The 12,896-nt window shown below is 45.1% G+C and overlaps 1 protein-coding gene across 6 annotated transcripts in view; it reads left to right on the top strand.

Annotated features, from left to right (window-relative positions):
- PRKAG2 (protein kinase AMP-activated non-catalytic subunit gamma 2) overlaps window positions 1-3,738 on the top strand; it is a 187,671-nt gene extending 183,933 nt beyond the window's left edge. For all 6 annotated transcript variants that reach the window (XM_072153900.1, XM_072153902.1, XM_072153904.1 and 3 more), the window contains 2 exons: window positions 1,787-1,880; window positions 2,399-3,738. In XM_072153900.1, the coding sequence (XP_072010001.1) occupies window positions 1,787-1,880; window positions 2,399-2,430 (126 nt within the window). In that variant the 3' untranslated portion in view covers window positions 2,431-3,738. The remainder of the gene's footprint in view (window positions 1-1,786; window positions 1,881-2,398) is intronic.
- The last annotated feature ends 9,158 nt before the right edge of the window (window positions 3,739-12,896 follow it).

The following is a 12,896-nucleotide window of genomic DNA, read 5'->3' as shown; positions in this document are numbered from 1 at the left end:
TGGCATACATCCAGAACCTGAGTGATTCAGAGGGGTGTCCCCTCCCCCCATTCTCACACCTTTCTATTCCACCCCATACCTCCATCTCAAAATTCGGCACTTAATGTCAGATGACCAGGATAATGTCATTTACCAATTTAGCTTTGCAAAACCTACCCTATGTATGTATCTGATTACATGAAATCATATTGGCCTCCATTAAGGAGAGGTAAAAGTCCATGGAGGCATGCTGTGATTTCATGTGATTAGATGCATACCAGTGGTAGATTTTGCAAATTTTAGTGGCTAAAGGACCTTGGATGACATCACCCTGGCCACAAGGCATGTACTTCTGAATGGTAAGAAGGGGACGTGAAGAGGCGTAGAAATAAGTGAAGACAAGAGGACACGTCCCCTCTGACTCGCTCAGGATTTGGCTGTATACCAAGTAAGATAGCAAATTTAATGGCAGGGAGGAAAACAATTTTTAGCTAAAAGAAGTGGGACATTTAATAGGGATCTATGGGAACCTGTCACTAGCTGCATTTGTGAAAAATGTGGTGAAAGGTTCCCTTTTAACTAAACTCTCGACAGTTGCCTAAATAAATATTGCAGATGATAAATTTTGTAATATACTTTATTATTTATTATAATTTATACATTTTATTAGAGAAATCTGTTCTTGTGTCCTTCTTTTTCCTTTCATTTCTTCCTTATTAAAGCAGTTTGTGTAAATCCGCTTTCTGTCCTGTATCCATTGACAGCCGAGAGATAAAGGAACCTGATCAAGTGTCTAATGACTTGACTCTTTTTGGTCTCTTCAGAGAGCTGAATTATCCTGCAAAATATATTCTCTAGATATGAGAGTTAATCTTCAGCCTCCTTATTTGTCCGAAGTGGCTTTCGCATACACTGCTCACTACAGGACAAAGAAGCGGGAAAGAAGCACAGAGATGCTGCTTTATTTATCTGTACCTGTCACCCATAATTTCGGCACTAGGAGCTGCGCTTAAACAAACGCTGCAGTGTTAGCATAGCGTTACCGTTATATAACACTGCAGCGGAGTACAGTGTAATCGTAGGACTGCTCGCAAAGCAGTCCGATGTATTTATGAGGGGGCGCGGTTAGGGGCGGTGACTGCTGCATGACGCGCGGCAGTCTCCGCCGGCCTATGGAGCGAGCAGGGGGTTCTGGGGAAGAGGCAGCGCCTCGGACCGCCCCCTCATGAATATGTCGGACCGCTTTGCGAGCCGTCTGACGATTACATTGTACTCTGCCATAGTGTTAGCGTTACCGGAGGTTTCCGATGTTGCGGCGTTTAAGCACTAGGAGCTGCTTACCTTAGTAAGCAGCTCCTAGTGCTGAAATTGTGGGTGACAGGTCCTCTATAATAATATAATATAGCTGTAGTGCGGGTGATAATGAAGTATAATACATTCCATTCTATAATTTTCTAGTATCACCTGCACTACAGCTCCCATTTTCCTTGAATGAACATATCCCTACAGCAGGAGGCCGCCATGTTCCCACCTTTCCTACATGCACGCAGCAATATAAACACTCCTGTACAGTTCTATCACTTCCGTATCTAATGGACGTGTACACGATTTTCCGAATGCAGGCGATTTAAGGAATCCGGTTGTGCATTTTAATTGTCACCTGCAAGAAGAGAAATGTGCGGCCTGTGACGATCATTAAAGGCAATGTCCAGCATGAGAGAATGCATCCCAGAAAGTGCACATAAAGAGATTTATGATCTGATTGTTTACAGTATATTCCAGTGATGACTTGCCATGTGTTCCCCAGGTACATCGGCTGGTAGTTGTGAATGAAGCTCACAGCATTGTTGGAATTATATCTCTCTCGGATATCCTGCAAGCACTGGTGCTGTCCCCTGCAGGTGGGTAATGGCCTCCCCATCACCTTATCACACTAGTGATAGGAGGATAGAAATGATTTAGATCTGATTCCTGGGATTAAGGACACTGCTAGGAAATCCTTCATATTGGGTCCATTTATAGACGTTCCTTCAGTCACTTGGTGCCACCTAATGAGTATACAGCTCCAGAATGAACACTAGAATTTGGATATAGTTTGCTGCTTCTTGTACTAGAACCTTGGGTGTCTGTCTCCAAAATCTTGCGCAGAAACCGGAGCACCGAAGGGCTCTGGTAACGCCCCCAGGACCCCTTCAGGCTTATTAGCGTAATTTTAAAAATTGATTTTACAAGGTGGGAGGCCATGGATAAATATAAGAAGATTTACCACAGTCGCTGTGCCTGGATCTCTGAGTAAGTGTCCCTGGTTTGCCATGCTTGCTTTTAACGGTTGCATCACTTCATCATAGAATCTCTGGATTATTAGGTGCAGAAATAAAATTATTTCTCACTTTCATGTTTTCCTTTTTATATCTTGCAGGTGCCAAAAGAAAGGAAAGCGAAGCGGACTGATCCCCTCCCCTCTCCCTTCCTGAACCCTTCATCAACATTTTCTCTAGAAAACAAAATAAAAAACAAACAAAAAGAACTTGGATTATGTTTTTTTGTCAAACTTTTGCCTCAGATACATGGACTGCGATATGTGGGCAGAAGACTCCTGGAGAATGTGTGTGACGCAATGGAAAGTTCTGATCTGAGCCGGCACAATGGCACAGACATTTCTCAGAGGAGGATACCCCGATGGTGATGCAACAGATTATTTCGTTGTTATTCGCTTAATTTTTTTTTTTCCTCTTTTTTTTTGTTCGACATATCCAAATACACCGTTTTCTACCTGCTTTTGGAATTCTATTGGGTTCTTGAAGAGTTTTGATGCTAGGGCGCGGTCCTAGTGTGCAGTGTATATATTATTAATACGGGGACCCCTCCCCCCATGGCCGTGCAATGTTAGACACTGTATTGAATGTGAATGCCGAGTGACTGTGTGCGATGCAGGTGCCAAAGACCATCATAGCACCAAAATCGGTTACTGTCCCCCTCTCCTTGTGTCCACGCGGTGTCACTAGGGTAGGTTATATATATCAGAAACTATTTAAGAGATGCGCGTTTAGTCCTTATAGATCAACATCCAGGAGCGAGGTCCCCAATGTGGACCATAAGGAATCTCTTCCTCCTCGTGTCTGGGCTGCAGCAATATATACATCATAGCTGTGCTTCTCCTCGTCCTGCTCTTCTACTGTAACCCACATCAGGCACGCCACCCCCATCATCATCCTCATCCTTCCCGCAACAATGACCTTTCTACCGCTTCGATATACCACAGATTCAAGAGACGCTGAACAAAAAAAATTATACGTTTATTTATTTTTTACATTCAATTTTAAAGGAATTTGCACCAAACCGGCGAAGACCGAAAGGTCTCGCCCCTATGAATAAACCGTTGATTGTTGTAAAGAATAAACCGCGCACGTTGTTTCATCATTGTTGCGGCTCGATGGGAAGATTTATCGGAAACTGGTATCCTGTACTGTAATGTATATAAGTAGAAGTGCCAGAGAAACTCATCTATATAAATATATTTTTTGTGGAAACTGTAAAATCCTCATGTTTGTAAGGTTGTGTTTTTTTTTTTTTTTTTTTTTTTTTCCCCAATGATGGTTTTTTTCCTGTATGTTTTCCGATGGGTTGATAAAGAGTGTACATTTTATTTTACTGTCTGGGAGGAGAAGGGTGAAAAAGCTTGCAGATAATTTCTAATGTGACGTTATGGAGGGTGCACTTACTTTACACAGGGCAATAAAAGATGCATTGTTTGTGGTAGTTTTGTCTTGAATCGTCTTTGCACCCAGTATGTTCCTGGTTTTATTTTGGTTTCCAGAATTACAATGGTCTTTTATAGGATGGGTCATTAATATGAGGCCCCCATGCACATGACCGTGTTGGATGTAATGACGGCCGCCATAGAGGTCTGTTACGCTGTTTTCTCACCGCACCAGGATTATATAGAGCAGGTCCTACTTTTGGCCAGATTTGCAACGTTGACCTTTTTCAGCGAACGCCCCTTCTTCTCCACTTGTCTGGCCCAGGTGAAGCGCACGGTTGTGTGCATGAGACCTACGATTGGTGGTCTACCCCCAGATCTCTGTCACATGGTGTAGTTGCAGCTGAACATGGCTGAGCTGCAATACTAAGCATGACCAATATAGTACACCGCTGTATGTGACACTTATACAAAGCCCCACAGTCTGTACAAGTAGTTTATATGTGCGGTTGCTGGGAGTCGGACCACCCATTAACTGATATTTATATCCCTATCAGAGTGCTCAACTATGAGCTATCCTACTGATGGGCAACCATTATCATGGTCCTCGGAAACTCCCTTCTAGGAATTGCCCAGGATGAAAAATATTTTACCCGTTCAAGAAAAATATATATTTCTATATATTAGAAAAGCTGTTCCCACCTAGGATTCCCATTTGGCCCTTGGCACACAGGAAATGCCTTCTTGACCAATCACTGGCCACAGCAGCTCTCTGCCCCTCAGCCCGTGATTGGTGGAACATGTATTTGTTACATTATCGTGGAGGGGTGTGAACAGCGGTGCCTCAGGAAGCATTGGGAATGGGTACAGGAGTGACCGGGGATCATCTAGAGCAGTGGTGGTGAACTTATGGCACGGGTGCCAGAGGTGGCACTCTGAGCCCTTTCACCCAGCACAGAATTTATCAGATGGGACTCAAGGCTTCTTCCCTGCAGTCCAAGACAGCTCAGGACGTGCCACGCTCAGTGCTATTTTAATTCTTCCTATTCAGGGGAACCTGGAGATGAGGTGCAATCCAAAAGTCTCCTGCTTCCTCAGGACTCCAATATGATTAAAACTTGTGATACAGCAGAGACCAATAGGTTACTGCAATTGTCATGTTGGCACTTTGCGACATAAAAGTGGGTTTTGGTTGTAGTTTGGGCACTCTGTATCTAAAAGGTTCGCCATCAGTGATCTAGAGAATGTGTTTATGCTATTTTACACAATTTGATCTCCACACTGCTGGAGTTTCTTCTGAACAGAAGGGATCACAGCAGATGAGCCCCCCACCATCCCTATCCTGATGTGTCCCTACAGTCTATACAGACGCCCTACTGTTATCTCTCAATAGCTGCTCCACTATTGTTATTTCAGGTGGAACACAATGATTTGTTACAGACAAGTCTGGAATGCATAAGAATTGCTGCTCCAACACAATGATTGGATCTCATTAGTGAAGCCTGTGTCACCGCAGCCACCATGAGCGAGTCCATCCCTTTGTTAGGCTGCGTTCACATGTAGTGTTTGTAGTGTTTTTTTCTAGTGAACCGCTTGTTTTCTGGAACAATCTACACATATTTTGCATTGTTTATATGCAAAAAAAACGCATATCAAGCTCATCAGGGTGGAGTAACTCCCAAACTCGGACACTTTTACATTAAACGCTTGCGTTCACGAAGTTGCGACCTTTGTTAATTGGCAAAACACTTGTTGCTAATTGATGATGAGCTTGAATTTTGTTTTGAAACGCAATAAAAGCCCTAGTAAAAGCTAATGGGTAGGGAGCAGTTGCGCTATAGTGCAGGACAGGACTGCCGTGCTCCAGCCTATTCTGCCTGCAGGCATGGCACCCTTCACATAACTCCAAGCTTACTTGGCATGGAGGTGGCATATGGGAGAAATAGTAACAATACCTGGGCATACGCCAGAAAATTCAGATAAATTCCAATTAGCATAAATGGAAACTGATGTATGATATGGTTGTTTGTCCCTATATCCAAGCATTATCTTGTGTGCAGATCATGTTTCTTCCGTGCATACTAGCATCATCCACAGAGTCCACTTTGAAGCCAGATATAAACTCTACCACCTGGATCCAGCGGGACAGTCCCGATCACTGTGGTCTGTCCCGCCTGGCGGCAGGTATATCCGGGACAAGAGCTCTCGCATCCTCCGGACACCGATAGAGCTGATTACAATGGTTAGGGACAGCACAGTGGCTTAGTGGTTAACATTACAGCTTTGCAGCGCTGGCATCCTTGGTTCAAGTCCCAGGGTCAACATCTGCAAAGAGTTTGTGTGTTCTCTCCATGTTTGCATGTGTTTCCTCTGGCTGGTGACACACGCACCGCTTTGTCTGCGTTTGAAAACGGCATCGGCATTCTATGGAAACGCCTGCGATCGGGAACGAGCCACCTGTGTTTTGCGTAAAATTAATGCAAAACACTAGCGGCTTGTTCCCGATCGCAGGCGTTTCCATAGAATGCCGATGCGATCGGGGCGCGGCTTGGTTTGCGCTTTCAAACGCAAAACGGTGCGTGTAGCACCAGCCTCTGCTTTCCTCCCACACTCCAAAACATACTGGTAGGTTGATTAGATTGTGAACCCCATTGGGGACAGGGACTGATCTGGTAAACTCTGTGCAGCACTGCAGAATCTGTGTGCTCTATATAAAGGAATTATTATGGTTCACTATCGCCGGTCCTCTGTTTCTGCAGAGTTGGCAGGTGATGACATCATGTGAGAGAGAAGCTGCTGCACGGGAACAAGGAAAAATGAGTATGTTTATTATTACGGTATGGGAGCTATAAGAGGGGGAGCTGCTGTGGTGGGTGGCAAAATAAGCAGAGCTGCTGGGTCTGTACAATAACTGGGGGACCTACTGGGGAATGGGCACAATAATATGGATGGCTGGGGGCACAATATCAGAGGGGCTACAATGTGACAGGGACCTGGAGGGACATAATGTGAGATGGGGGGATGAGGCAATAAGGGGGACATTATACTGTGAGGTGGTTAAGTAAAGAGCGGCGCAAAATGGGTGGCACAGGGCAAAAATAGCTTTCAACAGAATGCTAAGCGCGCCACAATTTTTGTCCCGTTTTCTCTTCTGCAGCAGATGGGGGGCATCTAAGCTAGTTGTATTTAGTCAGAGAGGTGGAGAGTTGGCTAATAAAGTCAAGTTTTCCCAACATCGGAAGACTCCCTTCAGTGTAGTCATGTGCCCAGTGACATCATATCTGTCTCTTTAAGGTGCGTTCACACGTTCAGTTATTCACATGCAGTTTTTGAAGGAAAAAAAGCAGGTGCGGATCATAATGGGTGAGAACATATCACTGGGAGAAGCCGCTCCTCCTCCTTTTTCACTCCACTCCTGGTTTGCGCATCAAAAACTGCATCTGAAAAACTGAACATGTGAACGCACCCTGCAATCTAGTGAACGATGTCCGTCACAGCAAAAGGGGCATCATAAATTCAGGAGAGCTTGACTTCAGCTCTCAGTTTTCTGTCTTTGTGACTTTATACCAAGTTAAATCTCACTTTAAAGTTGATTTTCTGGGTGAGGCCACCACTTGACAACATAGTAGTGGCTTATTGGGTCCATTTCTGCTGACAGGCTTCCTTTAAGTCTGCTTTTACACATTCAGTTTCAAAACACAATCCAGATTTCATGATAAAAGCAGGGATTCTGTAGATTTGTATATGCAAAACACTGGGCGCTCATTAACGATCACACGTAGCAATTTTTGAAACACAATCCAAATGTAACGTGTGAACCCAGCCTGAGGGCGCAGTCACACTTTCACTTTTTCAGATGCAGTTTTTGGTGTCCAAACCAGGAGTGAAAAGAGAGTTGCAGCTTCTCTCAGTGATATGTTCTCAATCATTAGGATCCATAACTGCTTTGGCTCAATGCAATGGACAATAAATGTGGCACATTTCAGGCAGAAATTACTCCAGAATTCAGATATAGACAAGTTTTTGAATCTCCCCCAGAAATATAGGATTGGAATTGCAAGAAAATCACCAGATAATTCCAGCATTATGTTGCAAATTCTGAGAAAACTCAGCATTTGGGACATGCATAGGAGGTGCTTTTCCTCTGTCCTCAATAATTGCCTTGAGTACAGATCCAGGGGTTTGTAACGCATTAGAGAGAAGAAAGTAACAGCACTAAGCACTTAGAGGACACTGGGGCATATTTACTTACCCGGCCCATTCGCGATCCAACGCACGTTCTCTGCGCTGGATTCGGGTCCGGCCGGGATTTATGAAGGCAGTTCCTCCGCCGTCCACCAGGTGTGGCTGCTGCGCTGAAGTTCCCGGAGGTGCGCTGAAATGCCCTGAAATTCACCGGCCTAACCTGGATGAAGGTAAGCGCAATTTTCGCGACACTTTTTTTTAAAAAATGCGGCGGTTTATCCGAATCCGTCGGGTTTTCGTTCGGCCACGCCCCCCCATTTCCGTTGCGCGCATGCACCACAATCTGATCGCGTGCGCCAAAATCCCGGGGCAATTCAGGTACAATCGGCGCAAATCGGAAATATTCGGGTAACACGTCGGGAAAACGCGAATCGGGCCCTTAGTAAATGACCCCCATAGTCCATTCTTTTCATAGGAGGAAAAGGAAAGAAAAGCACTTGCTCCCTCTGCTGCCCATTATGAAGCATAGCAATGATGAAGCTGCACAATACTTATAATAACATAAAAAATGTCTCTCAGAAGATTCAAACCTCCATGAATTCTTCAGACAAACTCTGATGATATCAATATCTATAGATAAGCCGCTTTTAACCCCTCACACGTCGGCTGCGGGTGTTTGGAGAGGGCTCACAGGCTCCATATTGCTGCAAACACCCACCGGTAACAAATGCATGGGGTGCTGGTCCTGATCACGGTAGTATCAACCCTTTGATTGCTGCCGGCAGTGCCTGGGCCATCTTGGCTGAGATCTTTTCTCCCTACGATCTGTCGCCATAAAAGCTTTGGGTCTTTAGGCCCCTTCTACACTAGCGAGTGTAATGCGATGAACTGGCATCACACTCACAACGCATGCTGCCCGGGTCTCCCTGCCCGGACGCTGCACCGCGGGAGTGAACTCAGCATGTCAGTTCAGTCCCAGTTTGTAGCGTTCGGGCCGCGCGATCCCGGCAGCATGCGTTGCGAGTGTGAGGCGAGTTCATCGCATTACACTCGCTAGTGTAGAAGGGGCCTTATAAGACCCGAGGCTTAATGGTTTCTGAAGATCGGTTACAATGTGCCACTGGCACATTGTAATAGATCATTTGTAAAATCCCCATACACTGCCATACCTTAGTATGGCAACATATGGTTGGATCAATAAGACAACCTAGTATTTATGTACGCTAGGGGGTTGGAAAAATAGTAAAAAAAAACAAGTTAAAGAAAAGAAATCACCCCCTTTCCCTAGAAATGATATAAAAATAATCAGTAACAATCATAGACTTATTAGGTATCCTGTGTCGCAAAATGTCCAATCTATCGGTTATTCCCAGCATTGAACCCCGTAACAGAAAATAGTGGCCATATGTCTGAAATGACAAATGACAATGACTAAAATGTGACCAAAAGTTTGTACACTCATCAAAATATCAGCTCCGATCAGTTAATCCATAGGTTATCTTATACTGATCCTGCCCTGATTTTACATTCCACAGTTTTAATGCGACCTCTAGTGGCCAAAGCAGGGACACTTGTACAAGGCTAGCTATATAATAATGAAAAGCCGAAACTGAGATTGAGGCCCCATTCACACTGCACGTGTGGGGACGTATACGGCTGGATATACGTTCCTATAGGCGGCTATTGCAACCCAGCAGAAGTGTGGTACACCGCCCCTAAGCTCACAGAGGCTACTCCACATAAACATATAGGTTAGGCTTTAGAAAATAAAACAAGGTGATTAGGCATTCGTTAGACTAGAGAAATCTACCATCACGATCTACTAAGTCAGTAGATTCCTGACAGTGGATTTCCCTTAAAGGGAACCTGTCACCAGGAGACCCATTTTTAGCACTCCCCCAGTCCCCACAGAGCATAGTACATACACTGCCAAAGTGTTTTTGTATAAAAATAGGTTTTACAGAAAAAAAGATATGTTATATTGTACCTTTCAATGCCATGTGCTCTGTGACTAGGCACTTGTCCCCTGGGAGTGGCTGTAAAGGAGAAATCCTCCCCCCTTCCCTTGGGAAACAGCTCCTCCATGTGACCTTTTTACATATATGAAAACACCCGTCACTTGGTTTAGCGACGCCCCTGCTTCTCTACAGCCAATCCCGAGTGAGGGGAGTTATTCATATATTAGAAAAGGACACATGGAGGAGTGCTTTCCCAAAGGAGGGGGGGGGCTGCTCCTTTACAGCCACTCCCAGATGCCTAATCACAAAGGTACTATATAACATATCTTTTTTTCTGTAAAACCTATTTTTATACAAAAACACTTTGGCAGAGTATGTACTATGCTCTGTGGGGACTGCTAAAAATGGGTCTCCTGGTGACAGGTTCCCTATAATAAAGAAGACTTCCCTGCACACCACCAACTTCTCTCTATGGTTTGGATCAGCACAGAAGTCTGATATACAGGATGAGGGCCTTTTAATTCTCTGTGTCTCCTCCATTCTCTGTACTTCCCATCCCCCATATACCTAGATGGATGAGGAGAGAGTGATAGCATCTACTGGATAGCCTGGCTGACACATCCATCATAGCAGGCAATGTGTATAATAAGTCATAAGGGTGTATAAGATTACAGATCTATGTGTATAACAGTGCATAGTTGTATATGTGTGTGTATATAATAGGTCACTGTAAGTGTAATGCATGTCATTATGGATGTGAAGATATAAATCTAACATTGATTTATGTGTCCGGTTAGGGTCATATCTGTGTTATACAGCAGTAACACTGAGGCACAACTCCCAACACCCCAGGACATTCTTCTAATCGCCCGGGATGGCAGGGCAGTGCTGAAAAACTGGGACTGTCACACCGAATTCGGGCCAGTTGGAAAAATGTCCTGTGGTGTTCCGTCTCCTGGCCCTTGCCCCGACACACACTACAGTGACCAGGAAGCGGAATCAGCTCCTGCAGTCTCCATGTGTCTCTGTTTTTGCTCTTTTGCAGAGATGTGTGGAGGTAGCTCCTCCTCTTGCTGGCCCCAACCCCCTTCTTCTTCATCTCAGAGGGGGGGGGGTCTATAAGTTGGACTATGGGGGAATGAGAAAAAGGTAAGTAACAAGGTTTTTATTTCTTTGATAATACTCAGAAACGGGGGAAGGGGTTGGATTGCCATAATATGAGAGAGATCATGGAGGAAAAGGGGCCACAATATGATGGAGATGGAGGAACAATATAAGGAGGATTGAGGACAGGAGGCCACAATATGAAGAGGATGGGAGACAGGAGGCCACAATATGAAGAGGATGGGAGACAGGTGGCCACAATATGAAGAGGATGGGAGACAGGTGGCCACAATATGAAGAGGATGGGAGACAGGAGGCCACAATATGAAGAGGATGGGAGACAGGAGGCCACAATATGAAGAGGATGGGAGACAGGAGGCCACAATATGAAGAGGATGGGAGACAGGAGGCCACAATATGAAGAGGATGGGAGACAGGAGGCCACAATATGAAGAGGATGGGAGACAGGTGGCCACAATATGAAGAGGATGGGAGACAGGAGGCCACAATATGAAGAGGATGGGAGACAGGTGGCCACAATATGAAGAGGATGGGAGACAGGAGGCCACAATATGAAGAGGATGGGAGACAGGTGGCCACAATATGAAGAGGATGGGAGACAGGAGGCCACAATATGAAGAGGATGGGAGACAGGAGGCCACAATATGAAGAGGATGGGAGACAGGAGGCCACAATATGAAGAGGATGGGAGACAGGAGGCCACAATATGAAGAGGATGGGAGACAGGAGGCCACAATATGAAGAGGATGGGAGACAGGAGGCCACAATATGAAGAGGATGGGAGACAGGAGGCCACAATATGAAGAGGATGGGAGACAGGAGGCCACAATATGAAGAGGATGGGAGACAGGAGGCCACAATATGAAGAGGATGGGAGACAGGTGGCCACAATATGAAGAGGATGGGAGACAGGAGGCCACAATATGAAGAGGATGGGAGACAGGAGGCCACAATATGAAGAGGATGGGAGACAGGAGGCCACAATATGAAGATAATGGGAGACAGGAGGCCACAATATGAAGAGGATGGGAGACAGGAGGCCACAATATGAAGAGGATGGGAGACAGGTGGCCACAATATGAAGAGGATGGGAGACAGGTGGACAGAGATGTGGCAAGGATGGAAGACAGGAGGCCACAATATGAGAGGAATCATGGTAGACTACAAGCCACAATAAAAGAGGGATCATGGGCGAAAGGTGGCCACAATATGAGGGGGACCAATTTAAGGAATTATTATTATCATGGAGGACAGGAAGCCACAATATGAGGAGGATTGAAGACAGGAGGCCACAATATGAGGGGAGTGGAGACAAAAGGCCACAATATGAGGGACGATGGAGGACACAATATGAGGGGAGGGTGTCAGGAGTACAGAAAGCTTGGGCATTATAATTTTGGGGAGAGAAATAAAAGTGGGGGAACAAAGGTAAAAGGAAGATAAAATTACAGAGGGGATATTATATGTTGCTGAGTTGCTTCAGGGGGTATAATATAGGTCCAGGATGAGGGATGGCCACAGGAAAGGCGCATTATACTATGGGGGGCCATAAAAACAATATTATACTATGTTTAGTGGGGAAGGGGCTGGACAATGTGCATGATTTAGGAAAAATAGGGAGAGACTTTTTGTCCATATTTCTCTAGCACTATAGGGAAGTAAGGGAACCTGCTCTGGCCTCAGTGCCCTTAGATGAAGTCACAACCAGGAAGTGTTTACCGATTGCATGTGTTTCCACAGAAACGTATATGTGACAGGGCCGGGGCACACCCCCTGCAGGTCAGGGCCAGTTTCCATCTGTGTTTTGGAAAACCACATTGTGATTTAAACAGATTTCTGGACTGACACATTAATATCAACATATCAGTTTTTCAGCAAATCTGTTATGAAATACATATTTTGCTTTCAATTGGTGTCAAGTTTCTGTATTCCATAATTTTATGGCCATC

Source organism: Engystomops pustulosus, chromosome 5 (assembly GCF_040894005.1).
Source record: "Engystomops pustulosus chromosome 5, aEngPut4.maternal, whole genome shotgun sequence".
Classification (NCBI taxonomy): Eukaryota; Metazoa; Chordata; class Amphibia; order Anura; family Leptodactylidae; genus Engystomops; species Engystomops pustulosus.
Note: the sequence above shows the minus strand (reverse complement) of the source record. Positions and strands in the feature narration are given on the sequence as shown.